This window comes from Nicotiana tabacum, chromosome 14, assembly GCF_000715075.1.
Source record: "Nicotiana tabacum cultivar K326 chromosome 14, ASM71507v2, whole genome shotgun sequence".
NCBI lineage: Eukaryota > Viridiplantae > Streptophyta > Magnoliopsida > Solanales > Solanaceae > Nicotiana > Nicotiana tabacum.
The window spans coordinates 110,267,038-110,289,427 of NC_134093.1; the positions used below are offsets into that span (position 1 = coordinate 110,267,038).

General features: G+C 38.5%; 1 protein-coding gene across 1 annotated transcript; it reads left to right on the forward strand.

Annotated features, from left to right (window-relative positions):
• Positions 1–21,613: 21,613 nt before the first annotated feature.
• Positions 21,614–21,964, forward strand: LOC142169090 (putative mitochondrial protein AtMg01250). Its single transcript, XM_075230297.1, has one exon. It carries the CDS (start codon positions 21,614–21,616, stop codon positions 21,962–21,964), a length of 351 nt encoding a protein of 116 aa, XP_075086398.1.
• The last annotated feature ends 426 nt before the right edge of the window (positions 21,965–22,390 follow it).

The following is a 22,390-nucleotide window of genomic DNA, read 5'->3' on the forward strand; positions in this document are numbered from 1 at the left end:
GTGTTTTCGTTTGTAATGAGTAGGGCCTCATTTTCTTTGATCACTTAGCCTCCGCTCTACTGAAAATCCAAAATTTCCTACGGCCCAAGAACTCGAGCTCTCCATCAGCCAGGAATTCTCCTTTGATAAAGAAAGTGTGTCACGCCCCAAACCTGGGGAAATGTGGCCGGCACCCGGTGTCATACTCTACCCGAGCGTACCACTTTGTAACTGTGAACTCTGGAGGGGTATAGCTCTCAACTTACGCCGACGAGGCCTACCTACAAGCTAACAATACCAATCAAGGCCGACGAGACCATATTATGAATCATCCGAAAAAACGTCTACAACCAGCAATACAAAACTGAATATATACACAGGGCTGGCAAGGCCAAAATACTGACATACAAAATATACGGGACTCTTCTATAAGCCTCTAGAAACAACAAAATTATACCATGGTGAGGATAGTGTTAGGTTTTAGTTTTAATGATAAAAAATAATATAATTGCTTTTGGCGTAGGGACTGAAAATCAACCAAGATCGAAGTGCACAAAGAGAAACAATGAGTGGGGTTGAATTGCTTTTCGTTGTCTTGTTGACTATGAGTCTGTCTGTACGCAATGAATTGCTTTGTCTGCAGCTCGATCTTGTGGTGTATTCGTTTGTAGTGAGTAGGGCATCTTTTTCTTTGATCAGTTAGCCTCCGCTCTATTGAAAATCCAAAATTTCCTACGGCCCAAGAACTCGAGCTCTCCATCAGCTAGGAATTCTCCTTTGACAAAGAAAGCTTGTCACGCCCCAAACCTGGGAAAATATGGCCGGCACTCGGTGTTATACTCTATCCGAGCGTACCACTTTGTAAGTGTGAATTCTGGAGGGGTATAGCTCTCAACTTACGCCGACGAGGCCTACCTACAAGCTAACAATACCAATCAAGGCTGATGAGACCATATTATGAATCATCCGAAAAAACGTCTACAACCAGCAATACCAAACTGAATATATACACAGGGCTGGCAAGGCCAAAATACTGACATACAAAATATACAAGACTCGTCTATAAACCTCTAGAGATAACAAAAATATACCATGGTCAGGATAGGGTGCCGACCTACCCATCAACTCTGTATATACAAGACGGACTCCAAAGTCGACCTTGTAACTCCGTGTACATTTCTTTCTTTTCTACTAGTGAAAGAATTAGGACCATTTGGCTTCTCATACATGGGAAGGTTAAAAAACCCTTCAACAAATAAGAATAGCCACATCATCACATGCATGTCTTTATTTTCTTCAGCATATCCAAATGAATTATGCGAATATCAAGTTACTATAAATGGTAGTGAACAAATAAGAAGCTACTCAAAGGAAATTGTAAGAATTGAAGAGTATGTTGGAGCACAAGAATTGCAGGGCAATCTCCTTTAGCAGGAAAACTGTGCTTATGCATTATTTCTTTCTTGCCAAGGGAGAATTGCCCTGCGTTTCTTCATTTCCAGATTGCTGACACGAAGCAACTAAACTCTAATTGTTTGCAGAATCTTAAACCTCGTAAAGGATTTTCTGTTTCCTCCTTTTGTTTTCTTATAAATATTTTTTTTCACATTGTAGGGAAAAAAATAAATAAATATAGAGAATGGACATAATAGTCGTTTTCCCACCCATTAGGGCTACTGTATTCTATTTTCTATTTTCCGTCACTAAAAATGACAAGTAGCGAAAGTTAGGACAAAGGGCGAGAAATCAGTTTTGATACATGCTTTCCTTTATTTTCTACAACAATTTCTTCGCTTTAGGTATATCTTGTGTGATATTTTTCAACAAAATTGTTATGTTCAAAATGATGATATGTGATTTAATTTATGTATAGCATGAATATCGTTTATGCATCTTAAATTATGTTTACACTCTACACAAAGCATGTCAAAATTTATATTGTGCTTATTAAGTCACAAAATTTGTTTCTTCCTAGCTAGTTGAATCAAAGAATTACTTTCATTTTGTAAATTATATTTGCATATGTTTTTTTCTTTACACTTTCGAGAATCTAAACAATGCTCTGATACCACTTATTCGAATATACGATGAATTCTAAGGCATGAAGGTCATGAAAGATGGAGATAGAATTTATACTCACTTTTCATAATTACTGAAACTTCACTTTTACATAACAACATCATAAAATTAATTTTTTTAGGTGTTTATATTATTTAAATTTATTTTGAGGTGACAAGATTTGGCATTGACCCCTGCCTTGTAAATTAAAATCCAAAAAGCAAATACACCGAGGAGGGGGACATAAAACCTTACCTCCACAAAAGTACAATGTAAGCGGGCATCCCTCATAAAGATGCATATCTAATTAAGACTTCAAGAATATGGGTGCACTATTACAAAAATATTTGTTCAAAATTTATTGAATTTTTTCTTGTAATTTTAGTGACTTTTAACATATGTATATATACTTTGTATCGAAAAAAACTAGATCAGTTAACTATTGCACATATATTACATCCTCCACTACTGAATTTTAATATAGACACTTGGTATGATTATACAAAATTTAACGGTGCTAATAGAAGGAAAATAGGGATTTCAATTGTCAGACTTAAGGTTTCGAAAAAATAAATCAAAGAAAGAAAGAAATAAAAAAAAATGTACTTAATTAGAACGGAAAAGGGCAGACAAACATGCCCATTCTCTATATAGATGGACCCAATTCTAGAAAAAAAAAAGAAAAAAAAAAACAGCAAGACATACGTGAGATTTGAACTTTCAAGCTTAATTCTAGAAATAGCAAGGAAAAGACAACAAATAAAAGTTATAAGATTTGACACTCCGACTTCACTTGTAAAATGTACCGACTATTGATTGTATTACCACCGAGAATATATTTAAATATTATTAAAAATTCGTATTATTATACATAATTTAGAAAAAGGAACATAGATTATTCATTTGAACTCGTACCCTAACCCTTAGATACGCCCTTGTCCTCTTCCCCTTAAGCAAAAACCACACACTGAATTTTGGCCATTTTGAGAATACAAAAGTATGCACCTAAATAACGCAAGTTCTTATCCTACAAGCAATAAGAACAAACTCATACATGCACTACATAAATTTAGAATATAAATAATCTAAGATATGCAAAATTATATATCCAACAGGAATAGTTTTTCAGTTAGCATCATCCTGTGAATGAACAATAAAATGGTTAATATTTAGGTAGGGCAGTACTAAAGCCAAGCACATTTGTTGATGCAATGAGTTATCGCGCTTTTCTAAATATATAAGGATTACTTACCTTTCTAAAAGAAGACAACAAAAGTGTGATCTTACAGTTTACAGTATTTGTGCTTGTATATGCTTAGTCCGTCGTAATTAAGGTTGTATTTTCATACGAGCTCTATCGTCGTGGGGATGCACGTTGACATCGTTTTGTTGGAAATTTTTTCTAATATACTATTAATATAATGTGAAAAAGAATAGATAAGAAAAAATGACACTTGACAAAGTCTCTCTTGGTTTAAATTAAGGTCTTCTATAATGTGTACGGCTAAAATCGGTGGTAATGTCTACCTCGATTCCCCGGTAAGAAACGAAAAAAGGACACGGATGCACAAGATTGTAATCGAGGTTAGAGACTCCTCGTATCGAGATCAAGGAAGAGTGAACGATGTGCCCGCCATCGGGTATGATAAAGCGACGTGCCCTGAGCCAAGAATGAGTTCTAAGACTTCGGAAAATACGATAAACGGTTACACACGACGGATAGAGGGCCGTGATATTCGCACCCAACCGGATATCACGGCGGGGATCTCGCTCAATGTCGGTTATGAATCAGTAATTAACGAGAAAGGAAGATTTTTACCGTTTTTAGACTTATACTAGGGATGAAACTCTCCTACTATATAAAGGGGAAGTTTTTCTTTTGTAACACACACTTTAACACGCGAATCAAACCAATACAAATTTATTTTCTACCTTTTAGCATTCTTGTTCACTTAACTTGTTCTTCCTTCACGATTGGGTTCGAACCGAGGGTCCGATCGAGGGTGAGTTCATTGTTTGATCTAATTTCAGGCTAGGCCATAACGTCACAATTGGTTTGATCAGTTAATTCGTCTTTAATTTATTTATCTAATATCCTTAATTGTTTGTGTTGAATTAAACTATGTATCCTTAAAACTTCATATAAACTTAATTGTTATCCGATTTAGGGGTAAACAGTTTAGCGCCCACCGTGGGACTAAGGATAATAGTGGTGATTTGATACGAATCTCCATAACACATCCTATTTTACGCTTGTTCTTTGAAGTCTTAATTTCAGGGCAACCCAAAAATGTCGAACTCACAGTCTGCTCACTTGAAAGTTGACGCTGAGTCTGGCCATCATGGCAAAAATAATAATTTGCCGCCCAACAACGAGATGCCTCCTGCTGATCCCAACGATGTCCCAGTTACCGGTCCGAGTGATGCTAACTCACAGGTGGCCATCCATGTCAATTTGCCAACTGATCCTGAAAACAGTGTTCGCAGGGGACCCCGACTAGCAGCTCGGGAATCGCCCGAAGGCGAAGGTGATGGGGTAAGCCTACGACTAATCTTCGAAATGTTGCAGGCCCAACAGGCGGCAATAGCGCAGCCGTAGTATCAAAGCCACGCCCCCAACAAGGTCAAGCCCGAACAATCTCAAAAAGCACCCGAAGAAAATGAAAAACTCACCGAGAGACCTGATGAAGCCGAGCCCGGGGCCAATCCCGAGGTAATGAAAATGCTTGAAGCACTAATAAAGCGGGTGGAGTCAGGTGAGAATAAAATTGAGGCTAATGACAAGAAAGTAGAATCGTACAATTCCAAGGTCGATCAGATCCTGTGAGCACCCTCAATATTGACAGGGCCGGATTTCAAGAAATTTATCCAGAAGCTTTTTCCTCTGAGCGCGGCATCGAAGTCGATCCCAAAGAGGTTTCATATGCCCGATATCCCCAAATATAATGGGACCACAGATCCAAACGAGCGTGTGCCCTCCTATACGTACACAATCAAGGGTAACGATAGGAAGACGATGAAATCAAATCAGTATTACTGAAGACGTTTGGGGAGACTTTGTCCAAGGGAGCAATGATATGGTATCATAACTTGCCCCCAAATTACATTGGCTTATTTGCTATGCTTGCAGATTCTTTCATAAAATCCCAAGCCGGGACCATCAAAGTCGAGACCAGAAAGTCAGACCTTTTCAAGGTCAAACAGAGGGACAACGAGATGCTCAGGGAGTTCGTGTCAAGGTTCCAGATGGAACGGATGGACCTGCCTCCGGTTGCAGATGATTGAGCCGTTCAGGCATTCACTCAGGCCCTTAACCCTTGAAGTTCCTTGGACTCTCAACAGCTAAAACAAAATTTGGTAGAGTACGTGGCAGTGACCTGGGCTGACGTCCACAACTGGTACCAGTCAAAGATCAGGGTCGAGGACGACCAACTCGGAGATCCTTCTGGGTCTGTTTACCCCATCAAGGCCGATGATAGGTCTAAGAGAGCCGTCGATCATGAGATAAGACCGGTCTGGGATCAGTACCAACCATACAGCAAAGACCAAAGGGGAAATACATCTGGGTGTCACCCCATAAGGAACGAGGGCCCAGTGGCCGAGGTCTGATGAGAAAAAACGGTTTTGACAGGCCGCTCGGGAGTAGTGAAGCACCGAGATTATCGGAGTATAACTTCAATGTGGATGCTGCCAATACCGTGTCAACTATCGGACGCATCAAAGAGACCAAGTGGCCCGACCATTATAGTCTGATCCTACCCAAATGGATCCTAACTTGATGTGTAAGTATCACGACACTCATGGTCATAGGACCGAGGATTGCCGACAATTGAGAGAAGAAGTTTTTCGATTATTCAACAACGGGAACTGATGAGTGAGAATTTTGACTACTTAATAGCACATTTTTACTTTCGTTTTAGTCCGAAAGCGTTTAATTGTATTCCTGAAAATTGATAAAATATGCTTAATTGCAGGAGTTATTGGAAAATGAGCCACTAAGACGAAGTTCAACTCAAGAAGGAGTGATCTGAACTCAAGAATAAAATCAGACACAAAATCTCAAAGTGCGGACCGCAGATTTTCATCTGCGACCACAGATTACGAAGGAAAGTTTATCAGAGTCCAAGTGCGAAGTGCGGTCTGCACATGAAATGTGCGGCCGCAGAAGTTAAGCAAGATCAGAAGTTCAGAGAGTTCTCATTCCAAGCTCAAAGGAAGTGCGGACCACACAAGTATTGTGCGGCCGCAGAAGTTAGCTACGCGGTCGCACTCAAAAATGTGCGGTCGCAGAAGATCCCTGTGCGGCCGCACTCAGAAATGTGCAGTCCGCAGAAGAACCCTGTGCGTCCGCACCTAGAAAAGTGCAGACCACAGAATATGAGAGATGCTGCAGCGGTTCAGAATTATGCGGCCGCAGATGTTGTGCGACCGCGAAACCTCCGAGAAGGGCAATTTTGTCCGAAAATTCCAGCACTGTATAAATAGAATAGTTTCACTTTTTTTTAGGTTAACTTATGTACCTTTTGACATCAGCAGCCGTTTACTTTGCTTCTTTTAGTTATTTTTGCCATTTTGAGCTTTTTGAATATTAGTTTTATCATTTCAATCATTAATATGAGTTTAATTATCACTTCTTCTTCTTCATCTTCTAATTTAAGCATGAGTAGGTAGCTTTTTCTTCATCTTCTAAAAAACAGTCAAAGGTCCATGCCCCCAGAAAATAAAAGTTGGGGCAACTTGTTCTGAAAATAAAAAAAACAAAAAAAAAGAGAGAAAATAAAAAAGAAAAAGAAATAAAGATGAAAAAAAATAGTTAGGTCAGATGTTTGAACTACGTTTGACCTGATTCATTTAAAAAAAAGGATACGTAGGTAGCCTTACACGGTTCGGTCTAACTAAATAAGAATTCAAAAAAATAAAAAAAAGAAAAATAAATCCCTAGTAACTGAAACTGGGGCAAAGATTTTATTTCACTTTTGAAAACAAACAACCCCTCATTTTGAGTCTACCTTGAGCCTTTATGCCGACCTTTCTTTCCAACCATATCCAAAAACCTTCCAAATAAAGACCTCCCTATATGCCTTCAAGAATGCCAAGAGACGCATGCAATGAGCAGCAACTGTCACACGACATAGAACACTGTCAAGTTGCTCACAAAAGAAAAAAGAAGGGGAAAAAAAAAGAAAAAAGAAAAATGAGAGTCTTACTAGTGAAAACCCCCATGGGCACTGTAAGGCGACAACAAGTAGAGATAAATAAATGAGAGAGACTTGTTGGTGAAAACCCCTCGGGGCACCACTAGTCAAAAGTGAGTCGTGAAGTTGATGCAAAGAATTGGCACGAACAAGCCCGACTTCAAAGATCATAGGAATGGTAAAAGGAAAGATTAGACTAGTTTGATAGATCAGATTGTTGAGTCCAAAATGCATGCCATGATCATTAAGGCTAGCTATTGAAAAAAAAAAACTCTTCCTTCTGTCTTTCTCGACAGGGGCATTTCTTGTTAATATTGTTTCTTTGCATCATTGTGTCCTTCACTCTGAGTCAGTCCATGTCAAAATAAGCAAGACAATATTTCAAAATCTGCTACCAGCTTTTCAGCTACACAAAGTTAATTTGGCCAGCATACTTAGTTGTTACAGTTTACATGCCTTGAGGATTCATGCAAAGGTCCCCCTTCAAAAGACACTTGCCAACCTACTTGGCCAAAGCAAGAAAAGATAACCTCAAGGTTAATCAGGGATTCTCTGTAGTATCGAACAAGGACTATGAAGTGTGCACATTGTGCAAAAGGCACTTACCAGTTATGATTCTCTTTGACAGACAAATTGCTCCAAAAGAAAAAGCCATTCAAGATATCAGAAAAGGTTATCTAAGAAAAGAAATCTCTTTTTTGAGACAAGGTTGATTGACCCACAAAACACCAATGGCATTGGGAGCGAAACAATCAGGGTTGATACAGAAAGTAAAGGTCCCTTGAAAGCAATAACAGAGTCTCCCAATAGTGCAACCAACTACCAATGCAGTCGGTCTTCCAAAAGTTAGATGATCACAAAGCCAAGCCGCCAAAAAAAATAAGGCCACAAACCGACCATCACTTTCAAAACTGACAAAAGTTTCTTTGTTTGAAATAGGAACAAAGCAGTGCAAGGATAGTGGTTCAAAAAAAAAAAATAGAGAAACCTTTATTGGTCTTGCTAGTGTGCATAAAATCTTGCCATTGCTCTTCACATTTTTCCTCCTAGGGTAATACACCCTTGTCTGATGGATTTTCTTGCCAATAAAAATCTTAGTCTGATGAATTTTTCTTAAGATAAGAAAACCTAGTCTGATGAATTTTCTCGTAGGATAAATATCTTAGTCTGATGAATCTTTCTCCTAAGATAACAATAATAAATCTTAGTCTGATGAATCTTTCACCTAAGATAAAAAAAAAAAAAAACCTAGTGTGATGAACTCTCCTAGGATCGCAGTCTTAGTTTGATTAATTTTTCTCCTAAGATAAGAAAACCTAGTCTGATGAATTTTCTCCTAGGATAGAAATCTTATTCTGATGAATCTTTCACCTAATATAACCAAAAAAAAAGACCTAGTCCGATGAACTTTTTCCTAGGATCGAAGTCTTAGTCTAATGAATTTTCTCCTAAGATAAAATAACCTAGTCTGATGAATTTTCTCTTAGGATAGAAATCTTAATCTGATGAATCTTTCTCCTAAGATAACAAAAACGACCTAGTCTGATAAATCTTTCTCCTAGGATAAACGTCTTAGTCTGATGAATCTTTCTCCTAAGATAAGAAACCTAGTCTGATAAATTTTCTCCTAGGATAAAAAATTTTAGTCTGATGAATCTTTCTCCTAAGATAAATAAACCTAGTCTGATGAACTTTCTCCTAATATAAAAAACATAGTCTGATTAATTTTCTCCTAGGACAATTTAAAAAAAGAAGTCTGGATTTAAAAAAAAAGGTCATTTGTTCATGCCCTCAGAAAATAAGCGTTGGAGCAATTTGTTTAAAAGAATGATTTTCTCAAAAAAAAAAAACTGAAATTTCTCAACACAAAAAAAAAAATAACAAAAACCAAAAACAAAAAAATCATTCAAAACGCGTGAGAGGCAAGAGAGAGAAGCTCTGGCGCTCTTCTGAGGCGATTTCACGTCTGATCGCTGCCATGGCCAATGTGGCCGGCGGCCAGCCTTCTTCTCCAGCTGGTCAGCCTCCTCCCACCCTTACCCAACCTCCTACGACAACAAACAACAATTCCCAACCCATGGATTACTCAAAATTATTAATACCAGCCACGATCAATGCTACCATGCATGAACGAGTGAGCACTGTTGAACCTATTCCCCTTCGTAGAGCTACGTTATTGAACGATGAACCTGTTGTGAAGTTTACAGAAGTAGAAGTGGAAAGAATGGACGTGATTGAAGTCCTATAGTATGCTATTGTTGGAAAACTATCGTATGGGTGGCCAGACTTGCAGCAGCTACGTCGATTAATCCCTATCCAATGTAGTATCAAAGGAGAGTGTAATATTGGTTTTCTAAGGGATAGCCATGTTCTAATAAGAATGACATTATGGCAGGAGTTTCTAAATTTTACGTCGAAGAATGCTCATTACATTAAATTCAATGATGGTTATGAGTACCAGTTAAGGCCTTTGATTTATGATTCGAAATTTAAAGCTGGTGAGGAAACTCCTAAAGCTATGGCGTGGATATCATTCCCAGGTTTGTTACCTATTTTTTTGTGAAGGAATGTCTATTTTCCTTAGCTTCAGCAGTGGAAAAATCTTTACACCTAGACATGGCTACTATCAATAAAACTAGACCTAGTTGTGCGAGAGTGAAAGTTTTAGTTGATCTTCTTGCTGACTTGCCTAAAAAAGTTAGAATGGATATAGAGAATAAAGCTATTGGGAAGATTAGAACTGAATGGGTGAAGATCCAATATGATATGCTGCTTAAATATTGCAAAACTTGTAAGTTACAAGGTCATGATGAGTTTGAATGCTGGAGATTGCATCCAGAGATGTACGTGGAAAACGACAATGCTAAACAAGTTGTGAGGGAAGCTGATCAACATAATGCTAATCAACAACCTGTGATGATTCTTTCCAGTGGTAAAGTTGTGGGCAATGTAGCTGGAAATTCAAAAGAGCAGTGGCAAGAAGTGAAGGATAATCGAGTTAAGGTCAATGCTAATCAGAATGCAGTTAATGGAAATACTGGAAAAGAAATTATTCTAGTACAACAAGGTGGAAAGCAACAAGGTAATGGAGGAACTAATGGTAAGAATGGTGGAAAACAGAATAAGGTTCACGAAAACATTGGGAAAGAATTAGTACTGGTCGATCAAGGAGCAAATAATCAGGTTCAGGTGGGAAATAAGTTTGCAGTATTAAAGGTGATGAATGATGAAGAAGAAATAATAATCAGTTAGTATTGGTGGATGATCAACCAAGTGATACACCTCCAGCAGTTATTAATCAAATTCAAAATCAACAAAGGCAAAAACCTGTTCCTAAGACTATTGGGAATTTAAATCTAATAGCTCCAGTTTTTAATCCTAGTTCAGTTGGGATTGGATCAACTAATGGGCGTAAGAATGCTACTCTAATTGGGAAAGAGAAGGAGACAGTTAAAGTTAAGGAATCAACTGCTCAGTGGGTACAAAGAACATTCAAGGTCAATGCAGTGGGAATTAATACTTCATGCCAGGACATACCATCACAATATACTCTTGTGGATAGAGAATTGGCCAAAACTCGTGAAACTGTGGGAGCTAAGGCAGGGAGTGATTTTCCAAAGGTAAATGATAGAGTTGAATGGAGATGAGGCAGGTTATGGTCAGATCTAATAGAGAAAGATTAAGACGAAGGTGAAGTTCCAGATGGTGTACCAGCTGATGATGAACCAGTTGATGATGATCAAGAGGGGGAGGAAAAAGTGTAAATGGAGATCCCATTAATATAGCTAAGAACTCCACTGAAGAAAATCCAAACAAGGTTAATATTGAATCCAACGAACAGGAAGCAGTCAAAGATAGGCAGATTACAACAAGAAGCGATGGAATAGGTACAGTGAACTCTGCAGGGAGAGGAACTGATACTGTTGATCCAGGAGGAACGAGGGAGATTGCAGTACCAAAGGAGACTGTTGATGCCAATTTAAAGGTGCCTGCAAATACTAGGAATGAGCAGCTGCCTAATGCACAACATACATTTGAGCTTAGAAATACTGTTCCATTGGAGTTCACACAATTGAAGTTGCAGAAGAAAGGAGAGGAACAAGCTATGGTACCCAAACTTCATAAAGTAAATACTGTCGCTGCACTGGGTGATAAAGATGCCAATGATGTAGATGATGAAAATGACAGTACAGGCAAGAATTTGGATCAAGAATCTACAGCCCAGAATATCCTAAATATATCAAGGCAGGGTGATCTATCACCTAGGCATATTGAGAAGGCTAAATCAGCAGCAAAAAGAAGGAAGAAATAACAGAAAGACAACACTACTGTGCATTCAGTTGGTGTACAAATAAGAAGGACTCTGACCAAATCAAATAATCAGTAATGGATGCACTTATCTGGAATATAAGGTCAGTAAACACTCAACAAGCTTTTGAGAGACTTATCAAGATGCATAGGCAGCACCACTTTGAATTTATAGGATTAATGGAGCCAATGCAACAAGCTAGAAAATTGGAGAGATATATAAGAAAAATTAGTTTTGCGCAGGCAATTTCAAATGTGTCAAACAATATTTGGGCTTTCATAGATGAGGTTTTTGATGTTACTGTTATGTACATTATGGTACAACAGTTAACTCTAAGACTATTTCATACAAAAACACATGTGGAACTTATTCTTACGTTGGTATATACTAAATATGATGCCATCGAGAGAATAGAATTATGGGATTCAATGTATGCAATGGCAAGGGGCATGACTATGTCATGGCTTGTAGGTAGAGATTTTAATGTCATTTGGGATGAAGAAGAAAAGTTTGGTGGATTGCTAGTGTCCTTGAATGAAATTGATAATTTTAACACTGCATTAACACTTGCAATCTATTTGATCTTGGCTTCAAAGGTAGTATTTTTACTTGGTGGAATGGGAGGGCAGAAGAGGATTATATTTTCAAGAGGCTGGATAGATGTTTAGCAAATGTTGAATTTCAGAAAACCTTCCCAGGAATAGAAATAACACATCTATCGAAGATAGGATTAGATCACAGTCTCATGCAATTCAAATGTGATATAGAAGCTGCTCCAGTGAAGAAACCTTTCAGGTTTCTTAATATTTGGGTCAAGCATGAGTCATTTAAACAAGTTGTGAGAGAGAACTGGCATGCTGATTTCTGTGCAAGTCCATTTGTCATGTTTAATTACAAGTTAAAGAAAATAAAAAAGGCATTGTCAGTTTGGAGTCAAGTAACATATGGTGACATATTCCAGAAGATTGCAAGTTTGGAGGAAAAAGTTATGGTTCATGAAGCTAAGTTTGAAGCCAGTCCAACAAAGATGAATAGATAGAGATTACAAAAAGTGCAGGCGGAGTTGATCAGATTCCTTGCTTTGGAGGAAGAATACTGGAAACAGAAATCTGGAATGGCTTGGTTTAAAGTTAGTGACAGGAACACCAAATTCTTTCATGCTCAAGTCAAGGGTTGAAGAAAGAGGCTGCAGCTCAAAAGGATTCAAAACGGTTTAAATAATTTTATTGAGGAAGATGAAAAGATTGCTGTAGAAGCAGTTAAGTTCTATGAAGATCAATTCAGAGAAACCACAGTGCCTACTTCATTTGGCTTTATAAATCATATGCCTACACTAGTCAATATGGAGCAGAGTTCAGAACTAGTGAAGCAACCAACAAAAGATGAGGTGAAAAATGCAGTGTTTGGTTTGAATGGAGATAGTGCAGGAGGTCCAGATGGATATACAGGCAATTTTTATCACTCATGTTGGGACATAATAGGGGATGGCTTATTTGATATGGTAAGAGTTTTTTTCAATGGCCATGAACTGCCAAAATGTGTGACACACACAAACCTAGTCCTATTCCTAAAGAAAAAAGAGGTGACAATATTTTCTGATTTGAGACCAATAAGCCTTAGCAATTTTACCAACAAAGTTCTATCGAGGGTGATTCATGAGAGGTTAGTGGGGCTACTGCCTAATCTTATATCTGAAGAACAAGCTATCTTTGTGGTTATGAAGCTCAACATGACTAAGGCATATGACAGGTTATCTTGGATCTTTCTGACTAAGGTGATTAGGAAGATGGGATTTTCAGAGAGATTCATTGGCTTGGTGTTTGGAATTGTCTTAAATAATTGGTATTATATTCTCATCAATGGGCAGGCTCATAGTTGTTTCAAATCATCGAGAGGAGTCAAGCAAGGAGATCCATTGTCACATACATTATTTGTTCTTGCTGCTGAAGCACTGTCGAGGGGTCTAAATGCTTTGCACTTGAACCTGTACTTCTGTGGATTTGGTTTACCTAAGTGGAGTCCTAAAATTAACCACTTAGCTTACGCAGATGACACTATTATTTTGTCCTCATCTGATGCTACATCATTGCGACTAATTATGGAAGTTTTGAGTACATATGAGGCTGCATCTGGGCAGCTAGTGAACAAGAGTAAATCAACAGTTTATATGCACCATTTAACAGATATAGAGGTGGCAAATAAAGTTGAAAGGATTACTGGGATCAAAAGGCAAGAATTTCCATTTATGTACCTAGGCTGTCCTATTTTTTACTCGAGGAGAAAAATGGACTATTATCAAGGTCTAATCACTAAGGTCTTGGACAAGTTGCAAACATGGAAGGGGAAATTGCTTTCTATAGGTGGCAGAGCAGTTTTAATTACACATGTGCTGCAGAGTATGCCCATACACTTACGCTCAGCAGTAAATCCTCCTAACTATGTAATAAACAAGCTGCATAAAATATTTTCCCAGTTTTTCCGGAGCAGCTCAGTAGGAGGCAGTAGCATGCATTGGGCTTCATGGAGCACCTTGTGTATGCCATATGAAGAGGGGGGGTTTGGCTTTAGATCACCGCACGATATCTCAAAGGCATTGTTCTGCAAATTATGGTGGAACTATAGAACCAAGCCAAGTCTGTGGAGCTCATTTATGAGCCAGAAATATTGTAAAAAAATGAATTCTGTGATTGTGCCATGGAGGGAAGGGTCGCATGTATGGAGGAAGATATTAGAGTGTAGAGATTTAATTGAGCACCAAATAATGTGGTATCCAAAGATGAGATCATCACTATTTTGGTATGATAACAGGATATGATTAGGGGCAATGCATTTCATTGTTCCTCATGATTTTGGTATAGACGAGTTATTTCACAATTTATATGATATGGTCGATGAGGGTGGCTTGAATGTGGAAAGACTTCTGGAGGTGTTACCCGAGGAGTATACTATGCATATTGTGGAAAAAATCAAGCCACCTACTGTGCATGAGGTACTTGATGTGCTTTATTGGATGCTGGAAACTCGAGGCTATTTCAGTGTTAAAACAACATGGGAGTATTTGAGAAGGAGAGATGAACCAAGGGCAGCTTATAGGATGATTTGGGTGAATGGCCTACCATACAAAATTGCTTTCTTCATGTGGAAGGTTTGGAAAGCCAAACTACCACTGGATGACTTCATGAGGAGATTGGGTTATTTTATGCTCTCAAAATGCTGGTGCTGCACACAACCTAAGGAAGAAACTCTACTACATTTATTCTTCAAGTCTGATACTGCAAAAAGTGTGTGGAGGTATTTCTTATCGAGGGCAGGTATTATTATGGAAGGACTGACTATGCATCAAGCCATCACTAAATGTTGGACTGCTAAGGTATGCCCCAGACTCAAATCTATTATGCAGGCATTGCCTTCGTATATAGTATGGGAATTATAAAAGAGAAGGAATAACATGAAGTATGGGGATGCAGTGTTAACTAGTCGAGTGATATACCAAGTTTCATCTTCTTTGTAAGCACTTATTCAAGTAAGAAAACTAGGAGTGAGAAAAGTGCCTCACAAATGGCATGCCTTATTATCGATGATGGAAAACTATATTCCTAGATTGAAGGTTGACAAAGTTGTTTGGGAGCTACCAGGGGAAGGCTGTCTTAAAGTCAACACAGATGGTGCATCTAGGGGGAATCCTGGCAGGAGCGCAATTGGATACTGTGTAAGGGATGAATTTGGAGATATTGTATATGCAGTAGGAAAGGAAATAAATGAAACCACAAACACTGAAGCAAAGGCAATGGCTATTGTAGAAGCACTGAGGTTCTGCAGATTTCAACAGTACTCTCATGTATGTGTTCAGACAGATTCGATGCTTATGAAGAAAATTATGGATGGATCTTGGAAGCCACCATAGAGTATAGTTGATCAGGTGGAGGAGATTTTGCAGTTGTTTGAACGGAGAAATTATATAGTGTCTCACACTTTTAGAGAGGGGAACAAATTGGCAGACCATCTTGCCAATTATGCTTTAGATGCTGCAGATATCGAATGTCAAGAATTTTGGCTACTGGATACTCAAGGGAGGAGAATAGTGAATGAGAATAAATTTCAATGTCCATATTTGAGGGTAAAGGTTGCCAAAAATTATGGAGTGAGGAGACAAGGAAGGGCAGGGGACAGGAGAATAATATGGATCAGCATGTTCAAATCCTTTGGGAGGAGAATATGTTGATCACTTTGTTCACTAACATTGTTTTCTTTTTTGCAGGAAAAGCTACTGTATCTATGCCCTAATCTTTGAGGAATTCCCAGTTGGTGGTATTAGTACCTAGTACTCATTCCACTGGGAGGGAATTGAAAATAGGCACAAGCATAGAAGTAAGGAGGCGCACACTGCTGAGCACTCTACTGCACAGAAATTTTGTGGTATGCAGGTGCTTTGGGCAACCAAATATGGGAACAAATGGTGTGTTATGGGATGATATAAAAATACATATTAACACCTCAAAGTCACAGGAAGTGAGCTGCAAGATAATTCACTCAGATAAACTGTGAAAAACACACACACTTCATCGAAATATGCTATCTAAGTCGCCTACAACACTAGTGCACCGTGGAAATATTTAAGCATGCGTGTGGAATTGATGGCTTATTGATCAAAATGTTAAATCATTCTAATAGGACAACTGAATATACAGGGAGACATGCAAAATGCAATAAATAACAACTTGGTTCTGAGGAAGATGTCACAATCATTTGCCATGTTCAAATTCTTATGGGGGAGAATATGGAGATGAAGTTTTTAACTAACATGGTTTTCTTTTTTGCAGGTAACATTACTGTATCTATGCCTTATCTATTGACGAACCTTCAATTGATGGTATTAGTACTTTGTACTCATTCCATATAAGGGGAATCATGGATGAGCACAAGCATAGGAATAAGGACAGGAAGGGTCAAAATTGTTGCCCAGTTTTTTCACATGAAAGATCATTCAAACTGCTGGAGATAGTGAAGATTTCTGGGTAAAATGGCTGTATTGAGGTGCATAATCTCAATGCAGCACTTTAATGCAACAATCCAGAGATCAAACTGTGCAAAGAGGTCAAGGAAATGCGCAAGGAATGCATACGAAATTGGATACAAAAACAGCATGCTGGAGCATTACTAGACAGGGCAATCGACATGGCATTTTTGGCAACATATTTTGGACTCATTAGATCCAAACTGGGTGTATATCTCAATGCGACATAATATTAGGACAACCCAGGAGGGATTCCATGCAAAGACTTCAATAAAATACAGATGAAGGTCACGCAAAAATGATGGAAAAAGTTGTTCACTTGGTGATTGGACAGTGCATTTAGTATTCAAGATTTTGTGAGACTTTCAAGTATATCAGGTGCGATCAAGTGGAATGGTACATTGAGGATCATGGAGGGAAACACACGTCTAACATTGGTACAAGCACAAGGATTCTGGACAGTGTTTATAGAGAAATTGCGAAGTGGCTATGAGTGCAATCAAGGTAAACATGCGTGTAAGATGCAGAACTGGGAAGTGGGTATTTGTGTTCGAGGCTATTATTGCAAGAAGCAAAATTTTCAGCTGGACATTAATTATAATGGGTTTCAAGGGCTAGATTTTACCTATAAAAGCTACACTAGATCTCATGTGCTATCGTTGTTGAGAATTTCACTCAACTTTGATAATAGGTTCTATGTAGTTTGCAAGTTTTATCTCTTTCACTTTTTAGGATTTCATGACACTTTGTTTTTTATTTTTCTATATATATAAAAACTAGCCCTAGGAACTGCCTAGTGGATTACTAAAAAACAAAATCCTTCAAAAAAACCCTACACACAAAAACAAAATTCTCTCTATAAATTTTTTCTCTCAGAGAGCCGTCTGCTAGAGTGCCGTGAACAGTAGGACGAGCCACTGTTCATCGCAGAAAGCTGGCAATTTGAGCTTCAATGGCCACCATGGCCGACGGCCAACCCACTGTTATGGCTGGTCTACCTTCCCTCCCCATCGCCAACACACCTATAACAACAACAAATAATATTTCTAAACCACTGGACTTCTCATAAATATTAAAACCCACAACAATTAACACTGCCATGCACGAACAAGCTTCAGCAGAACGAGCTTCAGCAGAACAAGCTTCAGTAGTCGAACCAATTCCTATGAAACCTGTTACTTATCTTCATGGACAACCTTTGATCAAGTGGACTGAAGCAGAAGTGAAAAGAATGAACATTATCGAGGGACTTCAATATGCTGTGCTGGGGAAATTTTCATATGTTTGGCCATATTTGCAAGAGATACGTCGCATTCTTCCTGCACAATGTGGAATAAAAGGTGAGTGTAATATTGGTTTACTTAGGGATCGTCATGTGTTAATCAGATTAACACTGCTTGAGGACTATGCTAATCATGCATCAAAAGGAGCATATTTTTTGAAATCTAGGGATGGTTATGAATACCAAATGCGTCCTTTAATCTATGATACTATGTTTAAACCTGGTGAAGAGACTCCTAAAGTAATGGCATGGATTCCCTTTCCAAATTTGTTGCCTATGTTTTTTGTCAAGGAGTGTTTGTTTTCATTGGCATCAGCTGTGGGCATACCATTATATTTGGACATGGCTACTGTTAATAAGACTAGACCAAGTTGTGCTAGGGTGAAGGTCCAGGTGGATCTGTTAGATGAGCTGCCAAAAAGAGTTTGAATGGACATCGAAGATGAAGCTACTAGCAAGGTTAGAATTGAGTGGGTGAAGGTGCAGTATGACTATATTCCTAAGTATTGCAAGGAATGCAAGCTTCAAGGTCATAATGAAGAAGCTTGTTGGAGGTTTCACATGGAATTATTTGTGCAATCTGAGAAGGATAAACAAAATACTAATGCTAAGGGTGATGCTAACAATAATACAAAGAATCCAATTATGATTCTTTCTAGTGGAAAAGTGGTTGGGAATGTTTGAGAACAGTGGAAAGAAGTTAGGGATGGTCGTGTGAGGATTGGTGCAAAGCAGGCTGAAGCACAAGGTTAAACTGGAAAAGAAATTATTCCAGTTGGTTCTGCAATTGTTCAACAAGGTCAAGATACTTCAGGAAGGGAGATTGTCCTAGCTGGTGCTGTTACTACTCAACAAATTCAGACTACAAACAAGTTTGCTGCATTGGAGAATGATGAAAGTGAGGTAGAGGAGAATAATCATTTAGCCTTAGTGAATACAAACAATGTGCAAATTCCAAATCCTACTCCTAAGAAAACTAGGAGAAGTTTTAACCCTGTTGCACCTACGTTTACTCCTACTTCACCTGGGACAAGGGCAGCTAAGGAAAATAAGGTTACAAGGGAAGGCAATCATGCAGTGGAGAAGGGACAGGAAACCGTGAAAGAAACCACATCTCAATGAGTTAATCGAGCCTTTGTAGGCAATAATGTTACTATGAATCAATCATGCCAAGAAATACCATCACAATCTATTGATACTGATCTAATTGCTGAGCAGGAAATCTTGAAAGAAAAAATCAACTTCTCTGGTGGAAGGCTATGGTGTGATCAGGTGGAGGATGATCCAGATAAAGGTGATTTATCTGAAGAATTTGAGGAGGATGTTAATGCTACATTGGATGATAATGATGAGCTACAAGGAGAAGAAATCAGTGTGAATGGGAAGAACAACAAAAAGGAGATGCAAATAGGCGAGAAGGGTACAAACATGACTGGTGTTTCACTTGAGATAGGAGGTTCAAGCACCAAATCTCAAACCTTAGCCATAAGCTATAATCCACCCGATACCACTTCTTTACCTAAAGTACCTACTACTGAACCAATAGATCCTGGTGATTCTGGTGGAGGTGAGAAGCAGCAAAGTGCAGATAATGTGAATAAAACTCAAGCTCATGAGCAGCTGGATTTAACGGGGAATGAAGTAATTACAAGAACAAAGAGCCCAGGTATTGTTGAACAGGTAATCAAAGAAACTGCAGGCAAAATTTTGATCCCTGAGCCAACTAAAAATCAGATTGTAGTACCTGAGCAGCAGAAGGAAATGGAGGATAAATCTGGAGACAAGGGAAGAGATTTGGATGCAGAATCAACAACCCAGAATTTCATGGATGTAGCCAGGCAGGGTGACTTATCTCCCAGGCATATAGAGAAAGGAAAATCAGCAGGTTGAGGAAGGAAAAAGCAAGGGAAACAAGTCTCTAATGTTCAGCCACCTGGGGTCCAAACAAGGAGAACTATTTCTAAATCCATTAATTAGAGATGTATGCTCTTATATGGAATATTAGATCAGTGAATACTCAAAGAGCTTTTGAAAGGCGCATCACAATGCAAAGGCAGTATCATTTTGATTTTATTGGGATCATGGAACCAATGCAACGGTCCAGAAAGCTAGAGAAGTATAGAAGGCAGAGTGGATTTGCACAAGCAATAGTGAATACCTCTAACAAGATCTGGGCTTTTATTTATGAAAGGTTTGATGTAACAGTGGTGATTGATATGGTTTGGCACTTAACTTTGAAGTTAGATGACATTGAAGACCACAAAGAGTTCATACTTACCCTTGTTTATGCTAAGTGTGATCATTTTGCGAGAATTGAGCTTTGTGATTCTTTATACTATTTGGCTCGAGATATGACTACACCATGGCTGGGGGGGGGGGGGGTTCAATGTCATTTGGGATGAAAAAGAGAAGTTTGGTAGACTGCCAGTCTCGCTAAATGTAGTAGATGATTTTAGACATTGTATAAATACGTGTAATCGTACTGATATGGGATTTAAGGGGAGTATATATACTTGGTGGAATGGACGAGCTGAAGAAGATTTCATTTCCAAGAGATTAGATCAAGTGTTTGCTAACATGGAACTACAACTGTTATGGCCAGGTTTGGAGATTACTCATCTGTCCAAGATAGGGTCAGATCACCGCCCCTTATTGATTGCATATAATCCAGAATCAGTTCCAATCAAGAAGAGCTTCAGATTTCTTAATTTCTGGACAACGCATGAGTCATTTAAGGCAGTGGTTAAGGAGAATTGGCAAGAAGATTTTCATGCAAATTCATTCATTTTGTTTAACTACAAACTTAAGAAATTGAAAAAGGCTCTATCCACATGGCGTAGAGCAACTTTTGGGGATATTTTCCAGAAAATTGCAAGTTTGGAAGAAGTGGTTCGAGCGCATGAAGCACAATTTGAACTTCACCCTACGTTGCAAAACAGGGAGAGGCTTCAAAAAGTGCAGGCAGAATTGTTTAAATATTTGGCATTGGAGGAGCAGTTTTGGAAACAGAAATCTGGGATGACTTGGTTCACTGATGGAGATAGAAATACCATGTTCTTTCATGCACACATAAATGGGAAAAGAAAGAGACTACAATTGAAAAGAATACAAAATAATGATGGTGATTGGATTGAAGATAGAGAAGAAATGGCTATTGAGGTAGTGAAGTTTTTTGAAGCATAATTCCATGAAGATATAGTTCCTTCATCGTTTGGAATAATTGATCATGTACCACATATGGTTGATAGGGAGCAGAATCAAGAATTATTGAGGCAACCTACTAGAGAAGAGGTGAAGCATGCAGTATATGGGCTTAATGGAGACAGTGCTGGAGGTCCTGATAGTTTTAATGGCAGCTTCTTTCACTTATGTTGGGACATTGTTGGAGATGATGTTGTGGAGATAGTGAAGGCATTTTTCACTGGGCAGGAACTACCTAGGTTTATCACTCATATAAGACTAGTTTTATTGCCAAAGAAGAAGGAGGTGAACACCTTTACTGACATGAGACCTATCAGCTTAAGCAATTTCATAAATAAGGTGTTTTCCAGAGTCATTCATGAGAGGTTAGTTGGTCTTCTCCCTAATCTTATTTCTGATGAACAAGCAGGCTTTGTGAAGGGTAGAAGCATTGTGAAAAATATCTTGCTGACTCAGGAGATTATCATCAATATTAGATTGAGAACTAAGGCAGGTCCCAATGTAGTAATGAAGTTAGATATGACAAAGTCATACAACACACTCTCATGGATCTTTCTGACCAAATATTGAGGAAAATGAGATTTGCTGAGAGATTCATTGGCTGGGTGTTTGGGATCATATCTAACAACTGGTATCCAGTGCTTATTAATGGGCAACCATTTGATTTTTTCAAGTCGACAAGAGGTGTTAAGCAGGGAGATCCACTATCTCCTACACTCTTCATTCTAGCAGCAGAAGCTCTTTCAAGGGGATTGAATGCTCTACATTTGAATCTCTATTTTTGTGGATTTGTTTTACCAAATTCGAGTCCTAATATCAACCATTTGACGTATGCAGATGACACTATCATATTCTCCTCTTCAGATACAACTTCACTAAGATTAATCATGGAATTTTTGGCAAAATATGAAGCAACTTCCGGGTAGTTAATTAACAAGGCCAAATCTGCTGTGTATCTGCATCACCTAACAAATGAAGAAATAGTGAGGAAGGTGGAAAGAATCATTGGGATTACTAGGCATAATTTTTCATTCACTTATTTGGGATGTCCAATATTTTATGCTAGAAGAAAGATGGAATATTATCAAGGGCTTATGAATAAGGTGTTGAATAAAATGCAGTCGTGGAAATGTAAGCTCTTATCTATAGGAGGCAGTGCAGTATTGATATCACATGTGCTACAAAGCATGACTATTCACCTACTATCAGCTGTCAATGCACCAGCTTTTGTGATCAACAAGTTGCATAAACTTATGGCAAGGTTTTTCTGGAGTAATTCAATTGAAGGAGGGAGAAGACATTGGGCATCTTGGGACACCTTATGCTTTCCACATGAAGAGGGGGGGGGATTG